This window comes from Ovis canadensis, chromosome 9, assembly GCF_042477335.2.
Source record: "Ovis canadensis isolate MfBH-ARS-UI-01 breed Bighorn chromosome 9, ARS-UI_OviCan_v2, whole genome shotgun sequence".
In the NCBI taxonomy this organism is placed as follows: domain Eukaryota; kingdom Metazoa; phylum Chordata; class Mammalia; order Artiodactyla; family Bovidae; genus Ovis; species Ovis canadensis.
Window position 1 is genome coordinate 79,442,264 of NC_091253.1, and position 27,942 is coordinate 79,470,205.

Below are 27,942 nucleotides of genomic sequence, written 5' to 3' on the forward strand. Positions count from 1 at the left end.
TACCCTTGGAGAAGGGTATCTTTTCTTTTTCTGCACCCTCACCTTCAAAAGTGACCATGGTTTAGTCGCTAAGTTGTGTCCGACTCTTGCAACCCCATAGACTGTAGCCCGCCAGGCTCCTCTGTCCATGGGATTTTCCAGGCAAGATGCTGGAGTGAGTTGTCATTTCCTTCTCCAGGGGATCGTCCCAAGCCAGGGATTGAACCTGGATCTCCTGCACTGCGGGCAGATTATTTATGGACTGAGCCCACGAGAGAAGCCCTTAAAAGTTACCATAGGTGCCTGTGCTTGGTATCTTTTTCTTTTCCTTTGTGGTTGTTAAAGAAAACTAGAACTGGCAGTAAAGTGGTAAAAAAAAAAGCAGATTTTATTTAGGAACTTTTGCTTTGTGATAAAAGAGACTTCAGTTTAGAACTAGGCTCAACTTTAAAGTCTGTGCCAAGCTGGGTATCTTAAAAGTTGATGGTCAATAAAACTTACTATTTTTAAAGGGTATGCAGGTTCTACTTTTTGCTGCCAACGCTCATCTCTGCCAGATGCTACGAGGTCGAGCCACACAAGCAGAGAAGCTTTTGCACATCCGCTCATTTCTCAGGAGGTTGCCTGGGAAACAGAAACGGGCGGGTGGACGTGTGCTCACAATGGTGGGCAAGCGTGAGAGGGAAGCCCCCCAGCGCCACCAGGAGAACCAACGAACAAAACATCAACGGAGAAGGAAAACTGTCGGTGGGGAAGTTAAGTTTCTAGTTTGCTTCTAATTTTGATGACGGGTTACAGCATCTCTAAGAATTTGAGTTTAGTCGTAAGTTGTCAGGAAATGAATTTTGAAATCAAGTGGAGAGCATTCTCTTGTCCGTGAACAAGTTAGCAGTACACTGGTTTCTTGTACTAGACTGATACTCTCCTCAAAAGCTCTATAATGAAATTGGAGAAGATACAAGGAGTCTAAAATGGTCACAATAGAAAATGCCTGCCCGTGGAGAGAAAAGAAAAGAAAACAATAGGCATCAATGGACGCAAGTGCTGTGAGGACACGTGGCCATTTTCCTTTTACATCATGGATGATGTGAACAGTATTGATAGTATGGACACTGCCTTATTCTGTTTTGTTGAGCAGTAAACCCTGGGATTTCTTTGGAAGGAATGATGCTAAAGCTGAAGCTCCAGTACTTTGGCCACCTCATGCGAAGAGTTGACTCATTGGAAAAGACTCTGATGCTGGGAGGGATTGGGGGCAGGAGAAGAAGGGGATGACAGAGGATGAGGTGGCTGGGTGGCATCACTGACTCGATGGACACAAGTCTGAGTGAACTCCGGGAGTTGGTGATGGACAGGGAGGCCTGGCGTGCTGCGATTCATGGGGTCGCAAAGAGTCAGACACGACTGAGCAACTGAACTGAACTGAGGACTAGAAAACATCACCTTACCCAACTAGTTACAAACTTACAGAACTGATTTCTCTAAGAGGAAGTAGGGGTAGAAAATATAAATAACCTCAAAAATGATTAACTGAGTTTGTGGATGACAGCTTCCTAATGGGTTATTACAGAGAGTTAGGATGTTTTGGGTACACTCCTAACCTTTGAGGCTGACATCAAAGAACAGCCGTTCTTCCCACAGTGTGTCCCTCGGTGCCATCATCAGAATCCTGGACGGGAAGAAGCATGAGTCTGATCCAATGTGGCAAGACCCAGTAGACTCTGTGCCAGGTTTGTGTGGGTTGTAAATTTAGGGTAAATTCCAATATGAGGGTTGTAAATTTCAATGAATGAAAACTTGAAAATCTTAACTTCTATATTTCCTAATCATTGTTCTTTATATAATGTACTCTTAAACCTCGCCTTTCAACTGTTTGAGATCTCTTATTATGTAGCTTTTATTTGACGAGGATGGTACCTGGTAACCAAGTAGTTTCCTATCCTGAGGGTTGAATAGGGTCAACAAATAACCTTGGAAAATAAATCTTACACCCACCTTTCTTTTGCACACTAACGCATTTTTAATTTGCAGTTTAAGACTGAAAAACTAAAATGGAAATATTTTATTTTAATTATGATTTTCGGTTTTTCTGATAGATAAAATTCCCCTTTGAATTGATTATAATCTATGTGTAGGCAAGCACAAAAGGTAGGTTTAGTGTTTTTAGGTACAGAGTTTAATTTTCCTTATTATAACTTTTATTTTGGAGGGAGGTGCCACATTCAAAGCTTGAATCTGAATGCATTAGAGTAGTGTGTAGGGGTCAAGGCGGGGATCTTGTTTTGAAATGGATTTACATTCAGTAGGTGAGGGGGAGGCCTGAGATTCTGCTTCCAGAGGGTGCTGCTGCCTGGAGTCTAAGGACCACATTTTGCAGAGCAGGACTTGAAAGGACCACTTGCTAATATAGCACTGTAGTTTGAAAAACCAATCTTGGTTTCAGATTTCCCACTAAATGTTTTTGGAAAGTTTAGGGAATAATTAAAACAAATAACTTATATGAGCAGGGTCCAAATACTACATTTATTTGGATGTTGAACTAATCTAGAAAGTCCTTCTTTTCTACCTCTTCTGAATTCTTCCCATCTCTCTTCCCTTTCCTTCTTGAATATTTCAATTCAGTATTGAAAAGTGAGGGCTAAATGACACAAATCTTTCTCGATATTATTAAATTAAACACACACAAACACACACACACACTCTTTAGTTCTGTGTACTTTGCCTAATTACTAGCAATAAAACTCAGTAAAGAGATTTAAGGGTTATGAATGTTCTACTTGGAGGAAATTGTAATTATGGTTATTAAGGCCTTTGGGTTTCTGTGTGTATTTTAAGCAAATTAAAATTTTTATTTTTTCTTTTTTTTTTTTTTTTTTTTTTTTTTTAGTGTGTAATTCTATTTATTTAAAATTTGAAACATAGAAAAATGAATCTCTGGTGCTAGAGGTCAGAGAAGTGGTTACTTCGGGGAGCAGAGAGTGTCCAGGAAGGAACATGGAGATTTCAAAGCTACTTGATGGTAGAGAGATGAAGCAAGTACAATTTCAGTTACAGTAAAGCCAGACTTTATTTTCTTGGGCTCTGAAATAACTGTGGATGGTTACTGAGGCCATGCTCACTCCTTGGAAGAAAAGCTGTGACAAACTTATACAGCATACTAAAAGACAGAGACATTACTTTGCCAAAAATTTTTATTTTTTCTAAAGAGACAGTAACACTTCCCTGAAAAATTATGACCTTTGCTGGGGTATGCATGTGCATTCAGTGCCTATGGTGCAAACGGCACATGGGCAACTTTGTTCTTGTAGATGAATCACAGACATTAAGGACTGTTTTTTTCCTCCACTCCATATGGGAAAGTAGGATAATGAAAAGTACAAACTAAGAAGTGGAGAAAAGTAGTCCATTGTATTTTGCGACCAAAATTATTTTAAAAACGTAATTATTACTTTCAATTCTTTAAAACATTTTAAGGCAGAATAATTGTCACTTAACTTTTATTTCCAAAGTAATTTTGTTTTCTATTAAGGTAACATGGGTTTGTTGCAAGACTTTATGATATGCCGAAGAGTATACAGAAAAATGATGGATTCATTCTACTTCCTTGCATTAACCACTGTTAATGTTTTTGCATCTGTATTTCTAAGATATTTTTTCTGTGTGTATTTAGAATATAGACATTTCCTAAGACGCATGCCCAAAGGTGCAGCAAAATTGCTTTATTTTCTACACTTGAGTTTGGTGTCTGTCTCGAAGCCTTGTTCTTCTTAGTAGTGGAAAATTAATCCTGGTAAATTTGAGTACTTGTCAGTTAAGTGTTTTTACATTTTCATCCCCAGATGAGTGCTGCCCTTTCCTCTGTCTCCACCGCTGGCTTCTCAGCAAGGTTTGCATCAGGCTTGTCTGGGGAGAAAAAGCAGTGGGGGGCCTCCGTCATCCTGGCGCCACTCTGCACTGCTGTGCGTGGTCAGCGTTGGTCTTGACTCTTCCATGGCTAGCCCTGCACCCTACTGCCAGGACCTCAATTCATGCTCGCAAGGTCTCTGCCCTCTGGCCCTAACCTGTGGTCTCTCTCAGCCCCATCTGAGCTCTTCTTGGCATGTGAGGTAATTTCGGACGGTCTCCTAGACTGCTTTGGGCTTGAGAGGCCTTCGCAGGCTCTCCATACCTCACTCCCATGTCTCCATCTCGTGGCTCTTAAGTGTCCAGCTTGGAAGCACAACCCTAGATGTGCCTGCATTCTTGGGTTTCACATATATCTTCTGGTCTGACTCTCTAGCTTATCTGGACAGGATGTGAATATTCTTTTGTGCAGCCATTCCCCTAAGGTTAGGGCATACGACCCTTGGTAGAGACACACTCTGCCTAAACTGAGTGTTCTCTTCTTCCTCCCCCACCTGGCAATTCATGAGGTCTTTATCCTGTCTAAGCAGGTAATTGGCTCTGATAATCTTTCATGCTTATTTAGGACAGAAACTTTTGTTCTCTGTGAATTTTGCCTCCTGTTTTTGAAAGTCAAAACTCAGTGTCTCATAACGTGGTGAAATGAAAGGAATGGGAAGGTTTTGTTTCTTTTAAGTGTTTTAAAATCTCATTTGGAAACTTAAAGTTTGAGTATTTGCACTTCTTTCTTTGAGAAACTCTTCCCTGAGCCAGTGAATTCCACTTGTTTATTTGAATAAAGAAAAACCTAAGGACTAAGAAAAAAAAATCAGTTATACTCCAGAATGTAATGCCATTATACACATGTATGTGTTTTTAAATCAAATGAGTCCTGTATCATTTTTATAATTTGCCTTCTCACATTTTTCTATATCAAAAGAGCCTTCTTTGCATGATAACATTGCTATATATAACAAATGATCTTTAAAATCAGTATTTTAGATCTAATATAAATTATTCAGTATTCTATTGCTGGACATTTTGGCAGTTGACTACCTTTCACTATAAAAACAAATGCTGTGATGTGAATTTTATACCTTTATGTATTTGTCCATTTCTTTCTGTAGGATTCCTGAAAGTTACATTGCTGGGTCAAAGGAAAACTACAGTATTGCTAAATTATACTCTAGAAGATCTGTACTAATTCACGTTACTACCAGGAGTATATGAGGTCATTTTCTAAATGCTTATTGATAGTTTTTAATCAGCCAGCTCCTAAACTTTAATATATCATGAGGTTGACTGCTTGTTTTAATTTGCATTTTTTGTCACTAGTGAGGTTGAACATATTTTCATGTACATTTTTCCATTTCTTTGATCAATGTTTAGCAGTTTAAGTTCCCTGCTTCCTCTGCTAAGAGAACCATTCTCCACGTTGATCTACAAGTATTCAATACACAAAAAAATGTACTTTTTGTGTGTTGCTATAATTTTTTCCAATTTGTTTCTTTGTTAATAAGCTTTTTTTTTTTTTTTTTTGCAATTTCTGACTTTGTCACACAGCCTTTCAGGAGATTCTTTTGCTCTGTGAACATAGATTTTAAAATAGATAAGCCATTTTACCTTTCACTTTTCACTTTCATGCATTGGAGAAGGAAATGGCAACCCACTCCAGTGTTCTTGCCTGGAGAAACCCAGGGACAGAGGAGCCTGGTAGGAGGCCGTCTATGGGGTCGCACAGAGTTGGACATGACTGAAGTGACTTAGCAGCAGCAGCAAACCGTTTTACAAAGTGTGTGTGTTGTTTTTTTTTTTTTATCACATGTGTGAAATTTAGGTACATTTAAATGTTTATACTAGTTTAATACTTGAATCTAATTTTGTTTTTCACTGATATTTCTTATGTAATAATACTATTTTTCTTTATGCCAACTGGTCTCTACTAGGCTACAGTGAAAAAGTTGCCATTTCATGATTATTAACTCACAGAGAGGAAGTTACAGTGGTTTGTGAGATGCTGTACATCTCCCAGGGAGTAAGTGAATCGAATGTTAGGAAAATGTCATCAATGAGAGCATGAACTTGGGTGTCTTATCTCTTTTATGGAAGGTGATCCTTGAGGCCAGTTGGCTGCTCTGTGTGTGAAGCTGGTCACGTGCTAGACCATGGAGAGTGATGAGCTGAAATGGACAGGGCATGTCTGAGGGAGGCAACTGCCATATCCCTCAGTTGATGGTTATTAAGGAGGAATGATGGTATGATACCCATACCATCTGATTATTCAAGAAAAAACAAGAAAGCTGAATTTCCAGAAAAAAAATTTAGGGGGAAAACAAAGTCCTTCTATAGTCTGCCTAGGGCTCGTGGCCAGCAGGTGGGAATCTCTGCTTTATATTCTTTCGAGGCAGAACTGCTATACGTAAATAGTGTCCCCTAGAGTCGGACATGACTGAAGCGACTTAGCAGCAGCAGCGGCGGCAGAGCTTTGTAATGTACGACTTCATGTGGTGGCCTTAGAAATGCTTCTATTCCATAACGATAGACTGATTTTCCCAAAAGATAATGTCACCCCAGCCCGCTTGCTTGGGGTGTATGGGCATGCATATATGTGTCTGTGTTTGCACAAGAGCCTGTGTGTATGGGCCTGATAATTGCTTCCTAATGAGAGCAGACAGTCCTTCATCATCTGTCTACTGGCTCCTTCTCTTCCTCTTTGGCGCCACTCCTTTTTGAAATACGTTGCTCTCAGAGTACTATAAGTAAAAATGAAAAGAATAAAGAGGAAGAAACGTGTCTCTGCAATATCAAGTTGAGCATCCCTGACAATGAAATGGAGACTTGGTGATTACAAAGTGATCAGAAGAAGTATCATCTGTTGACAAAAATTCTTGACAAATATGACTCCTCATTTCACCACATCAGGAAGCACATAAGGCAACTTGTTCTGTTTTTGGTGGTGATATTCAGTTTGATCCCTTTGTTAATATGGATTCAACCAAATCTCTTCACTATAAAGGCAGCTCCCCCCTTTGGAATTAGTAAGTAATCTCCTGGGCAATATTTTTTTCCCAATTAACTTTTACCTAATGGTATTAGTTGATGATGGTCCCTGCCTGAATTAAATGATTGTATCAATGATGGCAAAATGGCATGTCTAATTGTATCGCCTGCCAGGCTCCTCTGTCCATGGAATTTTCCAGGCAAGAATTCTGGAGTGGGTTGCCTCCTAGAGATCATCCAGGCCCAGGGATTGAACCTACATTTCCTGTGCCTCCTGCATTGCAGGCAGATTCTTTACCCTCTGAGCCATTGAGGAGGAAGCCCAAATTATATGGCCATAGTCATTTAAATGCAGCTTAAGGGATATTCCATAAGAAAACTGGCCTGGATTCTAAAAATCTCAATGTCAAGAAAAACAAAAAATAGTGGGGGAGGTGTTCCAAATTAAAAGGACTAAAGAAACAACCAAATGCAGCCCACAGTTCTTAGTTAGTTTCTGGATAGATGGAAAAACAGAACATTGGGTATGGCTGACAAAGTATAGATATAGACAGCATATTAATAATAATGTTTTGTCCATGCCAAATTTCTGAGGTGTGACAATGATATTGTGAATATGTAAGACAATGTTCTTATTCTCCCAAGGTACGTGCAGCATAATTGCATGTGAAGTATTGTGGTGTCTGCAACTTGTATCTTTCTATCTGTAGATCTCTGTGTATATAGAAAGAGACATAGATGCATAGGTAGGGAGAGAAAGCAAGGGATATTATGATGTTTTTAAATAATTAGGCTAATTTTGAAATAACTTGTTCTTAGTGACCTATAAATACCAACATATGTGTTTATATTAATTATTTTAAACTATAAGTGCTTACAATGCTAGTGTCCTAAAGCATCTTCTAGAATCTGGAGTTCTTGAAATTCAGTTTTCCCAACTTATTGAAAATGAGATATTTATTCATGTCCCATCTTTAAAGCCCTCCATTTTTTTCAGGAATCAATTTCTTAATATTAAAAAAAGATATGTTTACTAGGATCTTCTTGCCTATCCCATATTCACTATTTTTTATTAATCTGTGATATTTTTCTCTTTTCATGTCTTTATTTTTAATAAATATAAAATGGAAGCAGAAAATGTTTTCTGTCTCCTTCATCTACTATTATATCTTAAAAGTTGAACTTAACAATGTCATCTTGTTAATTTTGCTCTTAAAAAATGTTTCCCATAAACCTTAGGAAACTTTAGCCTTCTTCACATTTCTTTGTGATTTTTCGGTTTTTCTCATGAATATATCCTTTTGTACATGTTGCTTAAATGTTTAAATCCATCAGAGGACTTCCTATGAAACCTTATTGAATAAAGTCTTGGATTTTTTTCTACTGTTGCAGTTTCTATATATTCTATACTTATGAACCCTTGAACGGTGAACTTCCAGATGTTCAAGCTGGTTTTAGGAAAGGCAGAGGAACCAGAGATCAAATGGCCAACATCCGCTGGATCGTGGAAAAAGCAAGAGAGTTCCAGAAAAACATCTATTTCTGCTTTCTTGACTATGCCAAAGCCTTTGACTGTGTGGATCACAATAAACTGTGGAAAATTCTGAAAGAGATGGGAATGCCAGATCACCTGGCCTGCCTCTTGAGAAACCTATATGCAGGTCAGGAAGCAACAGTTAGAACTGGACATGGAACAACAGACTGGTTCCAAATAGGAAAAGGAGTACGTCAAGGCTGTATATGGTCACCCTGCTTATTTAACTTATATGTAGAGTACATCATGAGAAACGCTAGGCTGGAAGAAGCACAAGCTGGAATCAAGATTGCCAGAAGAACTATCAATAACCTCAGATATGGAGATGACACCACCCTTATGGCAGAAAGTGAAGAGGAACTAAAGAGCCTCTTGATGAAAGTGAAAGAGAAGAGTGAAAAAGTTGGCTTAAAGCTCAACATTCAGAAAATGAAGATCATGGCATCTGGTCCCATCACTTCATGGCAAATAGATGAGGAAACAGTGTAAATAGTGTCAGATTTTATTTTGAGGGGCTCCAAAATTACTATAGATGGTGACTGCAGCCATGAAATTAAAAGACACTTACTCCTTGGAAGGAAAGTTATGACCAACCTAGATAGCATATTCAAAAGCAGAGACATTACTTTGGCAATAAAGGGTCCATCTAGTCAAGGCTATGGTTTTTCCAGTGGTCATGTATGGATGTGAGAGTTGGACTGTGAAGAAGGCTGAGCACCGAAGAATTGATGCTTTTGAACTGTGGTGTTGGAGAAGACTCTTGAGAGTCCCTTGGACTGCAAGGAGATCCAACCAGCCCATTCTAAAGGAGATCAGTCCTGGGTGTTCACTGGAAGGACTGATGCTAAAGCTGAAACTCCAATATTTTGACCACCTCATGTGAAGAGTTGACTCATTTGAAAAGGCCCTGATGCTGGGAGGGATTGGGGGCAGGAAGAGAAGGGGATGACAGAGGATGAGATGGCTGGATGGCATCACTGACTTCGATGCACATGAGTTTGGGTGAACTCCAGGATTTGGTGATGGATAGGGCAGCCTGGCGTGCTGCAGTTCATGGGGCCACAAAGAGTCGGACACGACTGAGCAACTGAACTGAACATTATAATTCTCAGCAAATGCTTCCTTGTGTTCCAGTTAAGTATTTAGTATCTCCTTTTGCTGTTTCTGCTGTTGTCTGAAAGGTAGGCCACGGTTTATCTGACATACTAGCACAAAGAGTCCAGCCTCCTCCAACTGTGTGCATGTCCTGTTTCTCTTCTTTGGATATTCTCCTCCAGCTGGCAAACTCCTGGTCTCTCTTCAAGACCCAGGTCATCTTACCACCTGTATCTTAGCTCTCTAGGATGAATCTTTCTTCTCTATCCCTACGCACTTGGCAGTGTGCACCGAAAATACAGCTTAAAGTCCACAGCACCTTAGTGAATGAACAACAACACCTTTAAAGGCTCTCTGTGAACAAATCTAGAATAATTTGAGCACAAACATAACAGATGATTGTACAATGAACAAAATCTGTGATTCCCTATGAATACAAACAAACAAGCAGACCAACAAATGAGGGAGAAGGGAAAGCTCATTCCAACACCAGAATGCCCCCTGATAAATGGAGAATGATGGAGTTAGAGAATCACCTTCGAGAGTCATCCAAAGAATAGTTGATTCAGGCAAGAATCATTGGGCTACACAGGTGGCTCAGTGGCAAAGAATCCACCTGCAATGCCCAAGACACGAGTTCAGTCCCTGGGTCATGAAGATCCCCTGGAGGAGGAAATGGCAACCCACTCCAGTGTTCTTGCCTGGAGAATCCCATGGACAGAAGAGCCTGGTGGGCTACAGTGCATGGGGTCCCAAAGAGCTGGACACGACTTAGTTTAGTGACTGCACGGGCACGCACATCAAGCTAGTTCAGTTCAGTCACTCAGTCGTGTCCGACTCTTTGGGACCCCATGGACTGCTGCATGCCAGGCCTCCCTGTCCATCACCAACTCCCAGAGTTTACCCAAACTCATGTCCATTGAGTCGGTGATGCCATCCAACCATCTCATCCTCTGTCGTCCCCTTCTCCTCCCACCTTCAGTCTTTCCCAGCATCAGGGTCTTTCCCATCATCAGAGCTGATGAGTCAGCTCTTCTCATCAGGTGGCCAAAGTACTGGAGTTTCAGCTTCAATATCAGTTCTTCCAATGAATATTCAGGACTTACTTCCTTTAGGATAGACTGGTTGGATCTCCTTGCAGTCCAAGAGACTCTCAAGAGTCTTTTCCAACACCACAGTTCAAAAGCATCAATTCTTCAGTGCTTAGCTTTCTTTATAGTCCAAGTCTCACATCCATACATGACTACAGGAAAAACCAGAGCCTTGACTAGACGGACCTTTGTTGGCAAAGTAATGCCTCTGCTTTTTAATATGCTTCTAGGCTGGTCATAACTTTCCTTCCAAGGAGTAAGCATCTTTTAATTTCATGGCTCATCATCAAGGAAGGTTTTAAACCAGTGTGGAAGTTTGAAGAACAGGATGGGTACTTAGTCTCACTATATCTCCTCAAAAAATACGTCTTCTAGAGCAGCAGTTCCCAATCTTTTTGGCACCAGGGACTGGTTTCGTGGAAGACAGTTTGTCCAGTGAGGGGAGGTGGGATGGTTCAGGCAGTAATGCCAGCAATGTGGAGGGGGATGGTGCAGGTAACATGAGTGATGGTTCAGGCAATGCGAGCGATAAAGTGAAAGTGAAGCTATTAGCCTGCTCAGCTGTGTCCTACTCTTTGTAACCCATAAACTGTAGCCTGCCAGGCTCCTCTGCATGGAATTCTCTGGACAAGAATACTGGAATGGGTTGTCATTTCCTTCTCCAGGGGAACTTCCTGATCTAACCCAGGGATCGAACCTGGGTCTCCTGTATTACAGGCAGATTCTCTACCATCAGGGAGCTGCAAATGAAGCTTCGATCAGTTCCTAACAGGTCCAGAGCCAGTATCAGCCCTGGGGTTGGGGCCCCTGTTACAGAGGGTAAAATAGTGACCTGATAATATAGAAACCTGGCAGGTACAACTTTAGCCAAGGGATCAAAATTAGTATTACCAGTATTGCAACCAAATTCATCAAGTGCTGCTTGATCTGCACAGAAAAGGCCATAACATCCGTTCATACGTTATCCCCCAAATGTGAGATCAGTCACTCAAATAGATATCCTGTAAATAACTGACCTGTTCTTTTCCAAAACATCAAGCTCACAAAAGAGGAACTGTTCCAGAATAAGGGAGACCGATAGGTATGACAGCCTATTGCAACGCATAATCTCGGATGAAATTCTAGGCTAGGAAAAAACTAGATAAAGGAACAGTGTTGGGATGACTGAATATGCACTGCGGTTAGAACATAGTATTGGATTATATCAATATGGAAGATATTATAAGACAATATCTTGTTTTCGAAATATATACTGAACACTGAAATTTCAGTGTAGAGTGTAATTTCAGTGTAGAATGTAACATCTACAACTTGTACTCAAATGTTTCAGAAAACAGTATATGAATATATTTATATATACAGGCATAAATGTAGGTCTCTATATACAAATACATATCTGCAAACGGGCTTCCCAGGTGGTGCTAGTGGTAAAGAGTCTGCCTGTTGATGCAGGAGATGCCAGAGACACAGGTTTGATCCCTGGGTCAGGAAGATATCCTGGAGAAGGAAAGGGCAGCCCACCCCAGTACTTTTGCCTGGAAAATTCCATGGACAGAGGAGCCTGGTGGGCTACAGTCTATGGGGTCTCAAGGAGTTGGACCTGACTGAGCGAGCACATGTCTGTAAACATGTGCACATACGATTTTGCCACTTTTTGAGAGTGACCAACTACTATCGACAGTTTTCCAGCAGTGCATGTCCAATTTGCTTTTAGCTTCTTAGGCTTGGACGAGTTAAGGAGAATTATGGCTGGGGGCAGAGGCAAACGGCTCTTGAACTCTGTGTCACTCTGTCAGTCTGTACCGCTTCACTGCAGTGCATCTTGAAAGTCTAGTTTGACTCATTTGGATGGCGCACAGAGCCTTTCTAATTACACAGGTACACTTGCTGTGTTACATCAAAGGCTCCTTGTCCAGGGCGGGATTTGTCTTCAAAGACAGTGAGGAGAGTGGCCCGTTTGCAGGAAATTGCATGGTTTGGGGGTGATGTTTTTTTGAACTTGTCAATTGGAGATTCCAGTTTTAAAAGTTCTGGCCTTTTGCTGTATGCCCAAACCGTTAAAAGACTTTACATGTATAATTTGGAGGATTTCTCTTTAACTTCTGCCAGAAGAAACCTGTAACGCAGTTTCCCCTATTATCCTTCTTGCTATATCAGCAATTTGACTCAAGTGTTCTTGGGGATGACATCCTAATTTTGTTGATTTATGGGACTTAGTATAGTTCTAGTTATGTTAGGAAAGAATTAGTTTAGTACTCCTAGTGACTAATCATCAAAAGGATGCTTGATTATTTCCTTGTAGCTAAAAACAGAGCACAGGGGCAGTGAGAAAATTACAAGGGTACAGCCTAATTTGAAAGAAAGTTTTCACAGTTTTAATCTTGGTACAATGCATTTTTTCCCTAGGTGCTGTACATATATCTTTTAATGAGGAAATTAAAAGCCTGGCTTTTGAAATCAGAGGTCAGAGCTGGATTTAAATTTGTCACTAACAAAGTGTATGACTTTGGAAAGGTTTCTTAACTCTCTAATCTGTTTATTCCCTTCTGATAAACAGAAATTATGAGTAATAAGCACTACTTTCAAAAATGATGAAAGCATATAGCCTGCGATTTCTCACATAGTGTGTTCCTCTGTGTTCATTTTCTTCTCCTCCCACATTGATTTTCCTCATTTTCATTTCTTTTTGTTCTGAATACACATAACTTCTTAGAACAAGAAAGATTAAGTAGCTAGATTTCAAACTAAGGTATTTTTGATAAATGTTAAATGCAGGTGATTGATTTAAAAAACTACTGAGAACTAAACCCTGTGTAGGTCTGAAGATTTAATAGTGAATCTTTCTAATTTTAATTAAGTCTATGTGACATTTCACCCACAGTGACCTAGATCGAGTGTAATAAAGCTTTCACTTTTCATTTTTGCATCATAGTGTATTCCTGAGTAATTGTTATACAATAGTGTTTGTCAGCCCTAAGGGTTTGCTAGTGTGTTTTTCGTTAAGACAATATAAATTTATTTTTATTATCTTCATTTGAAGAGACCTTTCTCTAGGACAGTGTAGCTAACAGTATTCATTCTCAATTTTAAAACACAGTGGTATAATCCACATCTAAAACACATGGATTCTTTAATCTGGTTAGTTATGACACTGGTGGTTCTTGAGGGCTGTGTTTATGACACCAAATAAGCTATCCAATTGGCTTGCCATTTATTGTCTTACAATTAAAATCGTGAAATAAGCAGGAGTCAGTTTCTATTCTAGGAAGCACATGGTACATGAGAGACAGTTGAGTAACTTGTACACAGTGAGAATTCCATCAGATCTTGTTTCTGGAATGACCCAGAGAGATGGTATGGAGAGGGAGGTGGGAGGGGTTCAGGATTGGGAACACATGTACACACGTGGTGGATTCATGTTGATGTATGGCAAAACCAATACAATATTGTAAAGTAAAAAATAATATATGAAAAATTAAATAAAAAATTTAAAAAATTAAACAAAAAACCAATTTAATCTTTGGAAGGGGCGGTTTCCTATAGGCAGTTGGGTAGGTCAGACACTATGGCACTTAGCTTACAGTATTTAGGAAGTATGCATAACTTATTTTTAAATACTGTTAGTATAAGAAGTATTTAAGTACTTTATGGAATAGAAGTCCAGCTCTGTTTATGGGCAGTTTTTTTTTTTTTAATTTAAATAATTGGATTATCTCCTTGTGTAAACTTGGACTCATGTGAAAGTGGTGGTTTCACAATCTTCATAAATGTATATATTTAGATCTGTTCATGTTTGAGTTACCATTAGCACTAACATTCTGTCAACATTTCCACAGGGTCTTTTAAGTATGTTGAGAAAGTCCCAGCCAACCCTTGAAGTGAGTAATCTATACTACAGCAGTTTCTAGGCACGGCTCAGAGGATCCCACACATTCTAACTTTAAACTTACGTATCTTCTGGCATTAGAACAGTTTGATGGAGTAATTTTTTTTTCCTCTGTCCAGATTCAAGCTGGTGGCTTATTTTATACAATGTAAGATATATCTTCCTTTGTTTCAAAACATCATATAACTTTGGGCAAATGAGCAATCTCAAAGCATCTTATATTGTTCTCTGACTTCATCACCTAATGAATGTTAATGGCCATAGCTGTTGTAGAAACTGAAGAGCTTATGCCTTTGCCCATGTTAATAGTTTAGTTTGGGGATAAGCATGTTCAGATCCTTAATTGTACATTTTCCCCCATTATCTGTCAGAGTTAACATTTAGCCTGGGAATATGCATTCAGATTTTTGTGTCAGAGTTTGTGGTGGGAGTGAGGGGAAGAGGAATAATTCTTAAAGGGCTAGACTTCGACAGTGAGTGTTCATTATGAGAAATACTTCATTCTTTGGGGAATTGTATATGCTTACTTGAGGGCTCATGATTTTAATTTTTCATTAGCATCTATACATAGCCACTTTCATATTTGCTTGGGTCTTCTTACTTGATGTTGGGTGTTAATGACTGTTTTTGGAAAAATGTTTCTGGGTCTCATTTACTTTATTCAAATTCTTACTTTCTGCTTGATGGTTAGTGGATGAGTGCATAGAACTGGCACATCAGAGTGCTCGTTTCAACCTTCCTTGAGCTTCTAGAACTCAGTCAGTTCAGTTCAGTTCAGTTGCTCAGTAGTGTCCGACTCTTTGCGACCCCATGAATCGCAGCACGCCAGGCCTCCCTGTCCATCACCATCTCCCGGAGTTCACTCAGACTCACGTCCATTGAGTCAGTGATGTCATCCAGCCATCTCATCCTCGGTCGTCCCCTTCTCCTCCTGACCCCAATCCCTCCCAGCATCAGAGTCTTTTCCAATGAGTCAACTCTTCGCAGGAGGTGGCCAAAGTACTGGAGTTTCAGCTTTAGCATCATTCCTTCCAAAGAAATCCCAGGGTCGATCTCCTTCAGAATGGACTGGTTGGATCTCCTTGCAGTCCAAGGGAGTCTCAAGAGTCTTCTCCAACACCACAGTTCAAAAGCATCAATTCTTCGGCACTCAGCCTTCTTCACAGTCCAACTCTCACATCCATACATGACCACAGGAAAAACCATAGCCTTGACTAGATGGACCTTAGTCGGCAAAGTAACGTCTCTGCTTTTGAATAGACTATCTAGGTTGGTCATAACTTTTCTTCCAAGGAGTAAGTGTCTTTTAATTTCATGGCTGCAGTCACCATCTGCAGTGATTTGGGAGCCCCCCAAAATAAAGTCTGACACTGTTTCCACTGCTTCCCCATCTATTTCCCATGAAGTGATGGGACCAGATGCTATGATCTTCATTTTCTGAATGTTGAGCTTTAAGCCACCTTTTTCGCTTTCCTCTTTCACTTTCATCAAGAGGCTTTTTAGCTCCTCTTCACTTTCTGCCATAAGGGTGGTGTCATCTGCATATCTGAGGTTATTGATATTTCTCCCGGCAATCTTGATTCCAGCTTGTGTTTCTTCCAGTCCAGCGTTTCTCATGATGTACTCTGCATATAAGTTAAAAAAGCAGGGTGACAATATACAGCCTTGACATACTCCTTTTCCTATTTGGAACCAGTCTGTTGTTCCCTGTCCAGTTCTAACTGTTGCTTCCTGGCCTGCATACAGATTTCTCAAGAGGCAGGTTCGGTGGTCTTGTATTCCCATCTCTTTCAGAATTTTCCACAGTTTATTGTGATCCACACAGTCAAAGGCTTTGGCATAGTCAATAAAGCAGAAATAGATTATTTCTAGAACTCTCTAGCTTTTTCGATGATCCAGCAGCTATTGGCAATTTGATCTCTGGTTCCTCTGCCTTTTCTAAAACCAGCTTGAACATCAGGGAGTTCGTGGTTCACGTATTGCTGAAGCCTGGCTTGGAGAATTTTGAGCATTACTTTACTAGCATGTGAGATGACTGCAATTGTGCGGTAGTTTGAGCATTCTTTGGCATTGGCTTTCTTTGGGATTGGAATGAAAACTGACCTTTTCCAGTGCTGTGGCCAGTGCTGAGTTTTCCAAATTTGCTGGCATATTGAGTGCAGCACTTTCACAGCATCATCTTTCAGGATTTGAAACAGCTCAACTGGAATGCCATCACCTCCACTAGCTTTGTTCGTAGTGATGCTTTCTAAGGCCCACTTGACTTCACATTCCAAGATGACTGGCTCTAGATGAGTGATCACATCATCATGATTATCTGGGTCGTGAAGATCTTTTTTGTACAGTTCTTCTGTGTATTCTTGCCACCTCTTCTTAATATCTTCTGCTTCTGTTAGGTCCATACTATTTCTGTCCTTTATCGAGCCCATCTTTGCATGAAATATTCCCTTGGTATCTCTAATTTTCTTGAAGAGATCTCTAGTCTTTCCCATTCTGTTCTTTTCCTCTATTTCTTTGCATTGATCACTGAAGAAGGCTTTCTTATCTCTTCTTGCTATTCTTTGGAACTCGGCATTCAGATACTTATATCTTTCCTTTTCTCCTTTGCTTTTCACCTCTCTTCTTTTCACAGCTATTTGTAAGGCCTCCCCAGACAGCCATTTTGCTTTTTCGCATTTCTTTTCCATGGGGATGGTCTTGATCCCTGTCTCCTGTACAGTGTCACAAACCTCATTCCATAGTTTATCAGGCACTCTATCTATCAGATCTAGGCCCTTAAATCTATTTCTCACTTCCACTGTGTAACCATAAGGGATTTGATTTAGGTCATACCTGAATGGTGTAGCGGTTTTCCCTATTTTCTTCGATTTGAGTCTGAATTTGGTAATAAGGAGTTCATGATCTGAGCCACAGTCAGCTCCTGGTCTTGTTTTTGTTGACTGTATAGAGCTTCTCCATCTTTGGCTCCAAAGAATATAATCAGTCTGATTTTGGTGTTGACCATCTGGTGATGTCCATGTGTAGAGTCTTCTCTTGTGTTGTTGGAAGAGAGTGTTTGCTATGACCAGTGCATTTTTTTGGCAAAACTCTATTAGTCTTTGCCCTGCTTCATTCCGCATTCCAAGGCCAAATTTGCCTGTTACTCCAGGTGTTTCTTGACTTCCTACTTTTGCATTCCAGTCCCCTATAATGAAAAGGACATCTTTTGCGGGTGTTAGTTCTAAAAGGTCTTGTAGGTCTTCATAAAACCGTTCAACTTCAGCTTCTTCAGCGTTACTGGTTGGGGCATTGACTTGGATAACTGTGATTCTAGAACTCAGTGGTGCCAAACTCTCAGGAGCAGGACCTGATGGGTACTGATTAAAAACAAACAAACAAACAAACAGAAAACACTTAGTTACCTTGCATTGCAATGTAACATGTGCATTGTGAAGCTCTTTTGGGAAATCTGTGGCTTACATCACCAGGTGTGTAACCTGCATCTGCTTCAGCTGCTTACTTTACGGTGAACTATGTTGAAACGATCAGAGAAGGTGATGGCACCCCACTCCAGTACTCTTGCCTGGAAAATCCCATGGACGGAGGAGCCTGGCAGGCTGCAGTCCATGGGGTTGCTAAGAGTTGGACACGACTGAGCAACTTCACTTTCACTTTTCACTTTCATGCATTGGAGAAGGAAATGGCAACCCACTCCAGTGTTCTTGCCTAGAGAATCCCAGGGATGGGGGAGCCTGGTGGGCTGCTGTCTCTTGGGTTGCACAGAGTTGGACATGACTGAAGCGACTTAGCAGCAGCAGCATGTTGAAAGGATACTGCTTTGTCTCAAGGTAAAATGTGTTGCACCAAAGTAATTTTTCCTGATGATTGCAGTGACTGCTTTGGTGCAACATTTCAGTTTCCTCCAGTTTTAGCAGACTGCCTTGAATATTAATGATGATTTGTTAAATTAGAAGGGGAATGTGTTTATTGTTTTCTGAATAGGTCCATGTGCCCTCAAACAAACTCATGTAAGATTCCATCCACATTTATTTTGCAACCATATCTTAGTTCGTCATCTTTGTTTGACCTGCATTCTGAGTATTCTGGGCTTCCCTGGGACATCTTAGTTAGTTCAGACTTGAAGCATGCATGACACATGCCTCATACAAGCTTTCTGCTTTCTTATAATGTGTTTTTTAAAAAATATCCCATCTGGTTAACCACACAACAGCCATGGCTAATCTTGGTTGTAAATGTATTTCTGAGGTGCCAATCTATGAGGATTATGACTCATGTGGTGCTAGCACTCGAGAGGAATTAGGAGCTTACAGCTGTGGTCTTTTTCCTCATTTTTTTGTGACGATATTAGCACTTCATGTGTTAAAATAAACGTGTAACTCTACTTAACTTTCTCCCTCCATATTTTAAAATCTTCTAGTAGATTTGAGTTTTTGTACAGTAAGATACATACTGTGGTAGGAGCAGAAAAATCATCTAATTAAATTCCTTTAATCCTGATGTCATTGAGAATATTACCTGGTATCTCGGTAAAAAATCTGCCTGCAATGTAGGAGACCTTGATTCAATTCCTGGGTCAGGAAGATCCCCTGAAGAAAGGATAGGCTACCCACTGCATTATTCCTGGGCTTCTCTGGGTGTTTCAGATGGTAAAGAATCTGCCTGCAATGTGGGAGACCTGGGCTGGGAAGATCCTCTGGAGAAAGGAATGGCTACCCACTCCAGTGTTCTGGCCTGGAGAATTCCATGGACAGAGGAGCCTGGCAGGCTACAGTCCATGAGATCGCAAAGAGTCAGACATGACTTTCTTGCAGAAAGTGAAAGTATAAAGTGAGAGTGAAGTCACTCAGTTGTGTCGGACTCATTGCGACCCCATGAACTGTAGCCTACCAGGCTTTTCTGTCCATGGGATTTTTCAGGCAAGAATACTGGAGTGGGTTGCCATTTCCTTCTCCAGGAGATCTTCCTGACCCAGGGATTGAACCCGGGTCTCCCGCATTGTAGGCAGACGCTTTACCATCTGAGCCACCAGGGAAGTTGTTTAGGAAGTCATCACTTTCAGAGATGGTTCAATATTTTGGGAGGCTTATAAAATTTTAGAAGTATTGTTTTCCTAAGGAATACTTCTGAAATTAGGGATATATCCAGTCTTTCATTCCTAATTGACATGTTTTAGGTGGATAAACAATATTATTAATTATCGACTAATAACATTTTCACCCAATGGATATGGGTTTCTCAAAGCTTCTTGGAGAAGCTAAAAGTTTCATAAGTCTTTTTCCTAAAAATATTGGCATCTATTGAAGCACTCATAACAAAAGATAAAAAAATGATTGTGAGAAGGTGTGTTTCAATTCTACAGGTTATGAAACTTTTGAATTGTTGGCACAGGTTTGCCCTTCACATTTTTTTTTCCTAGACTCATGTTATTTTAACTCCCCTAAAACTTCAGTGGACATTTAGAAACTTACCTCTGTCAGAGCTTTATTAAAATTGTTCATTTTAACATCTGTTTTCTAAGGCATGATTGTAATGGTGAATATCTAGCATGTTAAAATCTGTTGTCTTTGCATCAAAGATCAGATTACATATTTCATTTTTATCAACATTTAAAATTTAATGTAAAATAAAGTACTCTGAAAGATAGCTATTTCTCATTTTGGTCAAATTTTGCATGGCTTGTTCATTCATAATCTTGATGGCTTAGTCAAGTTTGAGCTTGGTAGTATACATGATTACAGGATTTTTTTTTTTTATCCCAGTGATGTCAAGTTCTAGTGGAAGGATCTAGGCCCAACTTGATTTGTATCGGACCTGACAGGCAAGTTCTCTATTATTGGTGCCAGAGGTAGGGTTTTTGTTTCCAAATATGTATCTTAAATTTGGAATTGGGTGGAGATAAATATTAGCAATTTTGTGATAGGATGGATCAATGAAGTTAATAATAAGTGTTCATTTTTTTTTTAAAAGCTGTTGAACTTGTGACATTATTTAACTTGAAACTATGGAATGAGGCTAAGATGCTATGCTAACAACCTGTTGTTCAGTCTCATTCTTTTCAGAATTAGAAATCTGTACCCTTTGTCAGGAATGGATGCTTTCAGCTAGTAAGAATTTAGATTTCTTCTTGTTTGGCAGGGCTTACAACAGAAACGGGAACACTTTTAAGAAGTATTAGGAGCATATTAGAAACAGATGGGCATTCAGCACCTACATAAAATGTTCTATGGGATAAAATGTGTATAACTGGGTTTAACAAAGTATCAAACTTAAAATATCAGGATTCATAAAAAAACAAACATTGCAATTTAAGAGGAATACAAATCACGTGATTAGAATTAAGAGTAAAGAGTTTTACTTAGGCTGTTTTTTTTTTCTCCTTGTGTACTTATTAGAGATATAAGGAATTGTTACCTGGTTTTTGCCTCATGATTTTTTGTTTTCTATACCGGTATATTCCTTTTCCCGTCAAGGAGATATGTGTGGATTTGTGTTAATACCACTGTCTAACACCTTTTAGAGGATTTTTAATGTTTTATGTGATATATTTCATCCTTAGAATTTTGGGTGGGTCTAGATTTATAAAAGTGTTTTGGTTGGAATGATGAGGCCCTGGATCTCAGCAGGCTTCAGGGTTGGAAAAGTTGAAGCTTACGGGGAGAGCAAATAAACATGGTCTTCAAAGCTGGGAATTAAGATCTGTTTATTCACCTGCACACTTGAATTAAATCTCATAGAAATAGGCTGAGCCATTTGACTTATTAAGATCCTGACAAAATAAATTACTCTAGTCATGTTTAAAGGTCTAATTTTTGCTTGGCTTTAGATATATAGAGATAGGTGTATGTGTGTGTGTGTTAGTCGCTCAGTCACGTCTGACTCTTTGCGACCCCATGGACTATAGCCTGCCAGGCTCCTCTGTCCATGGAATTCTCCAGGCAAGAGTACTGGAGTGGGTTGCCACATCCTCCTCCAGGGGATCTTACCAACCCATGGATTGAACCCAGGCCTCCTGCATTGCAGGCAGATAGATGCTTTACCATCTGAGCTACTAGGGAAGCCCAGAGATTGGTATAGTCACCATATAATGGATGAAGAAGTTCTTGTTGAATTTAGCTGCTGATTTACAACATAGAGGAGACCAGGATAGTTGACACTGGACAGTGGTTAATTAAACAGAAAAATGTGTTTGAGGTTTGGGCCATGAAGCTTCAAACTGCAAAAATTACATGTGTTCTTATCCTTAGCTTTGAGGAGCACTGCTGAAGGTTGGGGCAAGGGAAGAGAGAGCACTCACGGCTGGGTGTGGCTTACATCACTTTTGTTTTAAGAGGATTCCTCTTATGTAGGATGTAGGGTTATAATGATATCTAAGATATGGACTCAGGTAAGTATTCCCTACTTCATTTTCATTGTCAGTTAAGGTTCAAGTAAATAAAGCAATGCATTTACTGATTTTAAGAAAACCTTTTTAAAAATGTGGAGTACACTTTGTTGACTCTGAAATCTTTGTGGTCAAGATGAAAGTTGACTTCTGATACATAAAACAAAACAAAACAAAAAGCCTTTAATTTATAATGATTCTCTTAGCTCTGTAATTCTCTTTTCTCCATCCTTCTTACTATGGAGTGTGATTTATAGTGATAGCTCTGTGTTTAACTTTTGAACTTTAAGTATAGCTTCACTTTTACTTTGTGATGACTGTGGTCCAGAGAACCTTCTCCTTAAACTATTTTGCTACATATGTAAATCTTCCAAATTCTCTTTTTACTTATGAAGCTGTTTGGGATATGGATAACCTTGATATTACATGTTCATATTTGTAGTTAAGTTGCAGAGCAAAGGACACCAGTGAACTACTGCAGAGCGCTCTGTGATGTGGGGCTGCCTTTTGCTGAGCTCTAGCCAGCAGCTCCTGTCTTTGCCTTAGTCTCCTGGTTGTTCCTACTTAAAGGCTTCCCCCCCCCCACCCCCGCAAGAGAGTCATGAGAGTCATAAATTACATCTCCAAATATCATGCCATAAGGGTCTTTCTGCTTAAGGTGGGTTATGTTCTTAGACAGCCCTGAAAATTAAATGAGCTGGGTTCTCCCCAGTCACCACTTCCTCTGCCAAAGTCATTTCATCCATCATAGAGCTGGCTGAGTCTTTCTGATTCTGTTCCCTTTGCTCATGTTCTACACCCTACCCACCCTACTCTGTCTTTACCTCCTTCTTGCATGGAAGTTAGTCTGTGTTCCAGTTTTTGAAATATATATTGATTCCTTACACCCTGCTCTGAACAATAACAAAATCTTAGAATAAAAACCTCTTCAGAGGCATCTGGGAAAATTGTAAATAGTCTAGGCTTATTTCCAGGGGCTTCACTGATGGCTCAGATGGTAAAGAATCCATCTGCAATACAGGACATCTGGGTGTGATCCCTGGATCGGGAAGATTCCCTGGAGAAGGGAAAGGCTACCCACTCTATTATTCTTGCCTGGAGAATTCCATGGATAGAAGAGCCTGGCGGGCTACAGTCCAGAGTCAGACATGACTGAGCAACTAATACATTCACTTTCACTTTTTATTTCCAGTCAGCTAAGTGAAAACGCTTTATAAATTGTGATTATTTCATGAGAGTAAGACATAATAGAAATCTTATGATGAGAATAGAAGCAGAAAAACTGACCCTACAGTAGAATGGAGAGAGAAGTAGAGAAAGATAGGTGGGGCAGAGGTAGGGTGGTTAGGGTGTCTAAGCTAGAGGTAGCAAGGGGCTGACCTATAAGAAGATTAGTGGAAATCACAAGAGTAAGGGTTCAGACTACATCTTCAGAAGACATTATCATGGGAGCTAGAAGAGGAAGAAAACTTTCAGTAATGACCCAGACACAGGAGCTGGGAGGACCAGCAACTGAGGATGAGGTCTTGAATCGAGGCTCTGAAAACTGGTTGTGGTCTTCATAAAAACAGTGTTGGGCATACTTGAATGAATGGTGTTGGTGGGTAGAGGCTACAGATAAAACTGACACTTCCAAGAAACATGAGTGATATTGGTCTGGTTCACTGGTAGGAGAGGATGCTCACAACCTGATGAAATTTGAGCAAGTTATCATACTTCATGTAAAGTCTGATCACAGTTACGAAAAATCCTAGTTACATATTATAACTGTTGTATAAGTGTACATATATAAAGGGATATCTGAAAAGTTTATGATTTTATTAAGAATTCTATATGAGGAGGTGACTTTCCATTTGATTTCTTTTTTGCTCCACAGTTGCAGGTTAAAGAAAATAAGTGGTAAATAAGAAATTAGTTGGGAAGCATAGATAGGCTTGCAAGCAAGAAAAAGTCCATAAAATAGGTTCACTATGTAGATAAAAGCAGTTGAACAGTTGATAGAACAAAGTCCTAGAATAGATGGGAAGAAGCAGACCTCAGTGGCCAATGCAAAGGGTTATCTTGGCCTTGGTTTCTGATGCTGAGTACCTTAGTTCTTTTTTGGCTCCTTCTCTGAAATGTTAGGTTAAGCCCTTGTTTTGGTGATCTCTCTGGAGGAGAGACTGTAAGAACGATCAGGGAACCCAGGAGAAGTGGGGAGAGAGTGTTTGTGGAACTGAAACCTAAGAAGAACTGCTCCAAGTAGAGGTAAATATATCAGATACTGAAACATTTTAAGTAAAGGATGGGTGTGGTATACAGCATACTTCGTGGTATTGCTGCTAGTCTGAATACTGAATGTTTATTTCTTATGCAATAAAGATTATATGTAGGGCAAATAGGATTGTAGTCTCAAAGTGGAAAGTTTCAATAATTTATGAATTTTCTATTCCTTCTTAAGACTTTTGTGGGCTAACTCAGTAAAATGAAGTCAGTGTGGCCTTATATATCTTGTTGTATTTATGACCTTGCTTGGTATAAGGATAACTAAAAGTTACATGAATTTTTCACATGTTAGAAATTATACTGGAATTTCAGGTTGTATCATTTTTTAATTTTATACCAGGACTAGAAACAGAATGCATTCTTTTAATTATCCTTTTTGTCACTAACTGTAGTGAACTTCATGAGGTTTATATATTTCAGATGCTATTTTTTTCTGACATGTTTCTTACCTTTTGTGGTACAGTTCTTTAAAATTTTTCTAGCTAAGTCCCTCTCCCAGTCTACCATTCAACTTGTCCATAAATTTTTTTCAGCTTTAAAGTTTTAATTTCTTTCTCACTTACATATTTTATGATACTGTTTCTTCCTTCACGTGATTTCTAGTCATTCCATCCCTTCCAATATGCTAAAGATACTCACTTTAAGGTTATTTTCATATTGTTCTTTCTTATTCTTTAGGTATAAAATCTTTTACTCAGACTGATTGTTCCTCATGGGGGTTTGCCTGCACATGTGATTTGTTCATTTTGATGTTAAGGTGGTTTTCCTTAAGTCCCAGGTGTCAGGGTTGCAGAAAATTTCTGTAGGGTCATTTTATACTTTTTTTTTTCTTTATGGATATTCCTGGATCTAACCTCTTGACTTAGAAACCCCATACTACATTGATGATTTGAACTTGGATCCCACACTCGGATGTCTCGTAGATTTGGTGTAGTTATTTCTCATGGGTTATATTTTTCTCTCCTCCTGTATGCCCCCTAATGCAGGGTTGGAAATGTTTTCTCTGGCCAGTTGGAGGTGGGACTTCTAATACTTGTTTCATGGACAAACAGCCTTCATGACTCCACTCTACACAGAAACAAATGTTAGCTCTTTACATGCACACTTCTTTACTTATTTACATTGAAGTATAGTTCTCACAATACTGTTAGTTCGTGTTTACAGCAATGTGACTTGCCACGCATGTTTTCTTGGTTTGGACTCAGGACCCTAACATGAGGTCTGCCTCTGTCTGCTTCAACATCTCCAGCCATTTAGTTTGAGCTTTCAGCCTCAAGTCTGCCTCTGGGTTTCCTCTTTGTTGCTAAGTTTGGTTGTGTTTTAACCTTTTTGTTTTTTCTAAATGGCAAAGGTTATTTTGTTTAGCATTTCTATGTGATTAGAGCAAAATGAAAAGAGATACTTGTCTTTCCAGCATATTGTGCTGACCGTATTCATATTTAAGCATGTATTCTGTTTTCTTTTACAGCTGGTTATGTATCAAATCCCATTTGCAAGGGTTGCTTGTCTTGTTCAAAGGACAATGGGTGCAGCCGATGTCAACAGAAGTTATTCTTCTTTCTTCGAAGAGAAGGCATGCGCCAGTACGGAGAATGTCTGCATTCCTGCCCATCCGGGTACTATGGACATCGAGCCCCAGATATGAACAGATGTGCAAGTAAGCAGTTGACTTTTGTCCACCCTATTTTACTGCTTATGCAACTTAGGGGGAGTTAAAAGTTGAAAATTTTGATTAAGTATGTTTTTAATGTACTACAGAAATAGTTTAAGCTTAAACTTAAAAAAAAAATGAGTGGGGTGGGATAAGAACACTTTTACTTTATCTTTTGTATAGAAATGTATTGTCCATGGGGCTTCCCTGGTGGCTCAGTGGTAGAGAATCCACCTGGCAAAGCAGGAGACATGAGTTAGATCCCTGGGTTGGGAAGATTCCCTGGAGAAGGAAATGGCAACCCACTCCAGTATTCTTGCCTGGACAATTCCATGGACAGAGGAGCCTGGCAGCTACAGTTCATGGGGTCGCAAAAGAGTTGGACATGACTCAGCGACTAAACAACAGCGAATATTGTACATATACTTTTAAGATTACATAAGTACTTTTTCATAACATGTGTCTTGGACACAAACATGGTAGGCAGATCTTTGTAAGACATACTTGCTTAGCACTTACCAAAAAATAAAGGACTTTAAATACCTTTATACTGGGAACATCCTCTTGAGTTTTACCACAGTATCTGAGGCTTTTTTTCCTCTTATACTTAAGTTTGTAATACCCAAATTAGTCTAATCTGTGATTTAATACATTAATTTAAAGCACCATTACTGATAAAAGATGTAATGAAGATACTTAGTTTACTTCAAAGTATTTTAAGTTTAGCAACTACAAAAAGGTCATCAGGGAATGTCATTCTATGGATAGGAATGCAAGTACAATTTTCAAATTCAAAAATCATTTATCATTATAGCATGATTCTAAACTTCTAGGTAAATGGTAGAAATTGGAGTTTAAAAAATGCAAGAACAAAGGAACATCCTCTTTTTAAAACAGCTCAAATTTTAGAGGATAGAATGGGTAAGGAGAAGCAGAACATGGAGTGAAATGACAGATGGGTAAGAAGTTTAATCATAACTCAATGTACTGAGCACTAGATCAGCAGGCAACCAATGTGTTATGGGAGGGACTTAATTACCTCTAACACATTGTGCATGACTATTAAATCAGCTGAGGTCTTTAGGTAAGAAGAGTGTTTGAGTTTTATCGTCCAAGGACAATGTTATTTTGGAAGGAGGCACAACTAATAGAGGAAGATTAAATGGAATCTGGGAGGAAGAAACAACACGTTTGAAAAAATAATGTGTTTGGGCGATGAGAAGTCTCATTTATGGTGCTATTGGCATCTTGACAAGGCACAAGTCCTGCGCTGCTGGTCATTGAGCATGCTTAGTCTCTGCTCCTTAAATAATCTTCATTCCCCCAAATCACCATGAGAATAAAAGTCATCCCCGGGCATTTCCCAACACCTCCTAGGGAGCAGTACCACCCCTGGAGGAGAACCACTGAGTAGTATGTGCTTTGTGTGAGGTATGGTTGGAATTGAGGATGAAAAAGGAGGCTTGAGTGCAAATAATAAAGTTCTTGAGTGCCATGTTAAGAAGTCTGGATGTTATCTGAGGGTTTTGAGCAGGCTGTGAACTAGAGCAATTGCTTTATTTAAGATAATTCTTGCAGAAGTGCAGGAGATGAGTTGGAGAAGCCTACTGTAACAATTGCAGATGTGAAATCTTGTTCTGATGAGAAGTTTGTGGGCAGTGAATTTCAGAGATTTAGAATCAATGAGACTTAGTAACTAACTAATTTCACAGAGTGCAGAGAGAATCAAATTTGATCATAGGGTTTCTGGCTAAGGTGATTGGCTGAATAGTTTTGCCATTAGCACAGATAGAAATATATAGTGTTACAGGAAATTTGCATGTATTGATACTTCCATTTCATAGACTTATTTGGATTAATAACTAGACAGACATAGCTCCCCCAAAGTATCAATACATAGATCAAATTTTTCAAATATGTACCTTATCCTTAAAGTGTATGATTTGAGGTAGCTAATAATGTGTATTCTCATAGTTTTTGAACCACCCATAGGAGAATGGGGCCAACTTGAAATGGATTCCCGTTCAGATTGCTTTCGACCACCTAAGTGGTGGCAGTGGGGATCTGAGCCCATGAATGATCTGTGCAGGTGCTTATTCTAGACGAACAGTGTACAGGGAAGATGAGAGAAGTTCAGGTGGCTCGGCATTTATTCCACATTCTATGCTTAGCATTCTA

The 27,942-nt window shown here is 39.5% G+C and overlaps 1 protein-coding gene across 3 annotated transcripts in view; it reads left to right on the plus strand.

Moving 5' to 3' along the window:
* Positions 1 to 27,942, plus strand: part of RSPO2 (R-spondin 2) — a 183,240-nt gene that overhangs the window by 63,608 nt on the left and 91,690 nt on the right. For all 3 annotated transcript variants that reach the window (XM_069600378.1, XM_069600379.1, XM_069600380.1), the window contains one exon: positions 25,582 to 25,770. In XM_069600378.1, coding sequence (XP_069456479.1) covers positions 25,582 to 25,770 — 189 coding nt within the window. The remainder of the gene's footprint in view (positions 1 to 25,581; positions 25,771 to 27,942) is intronic.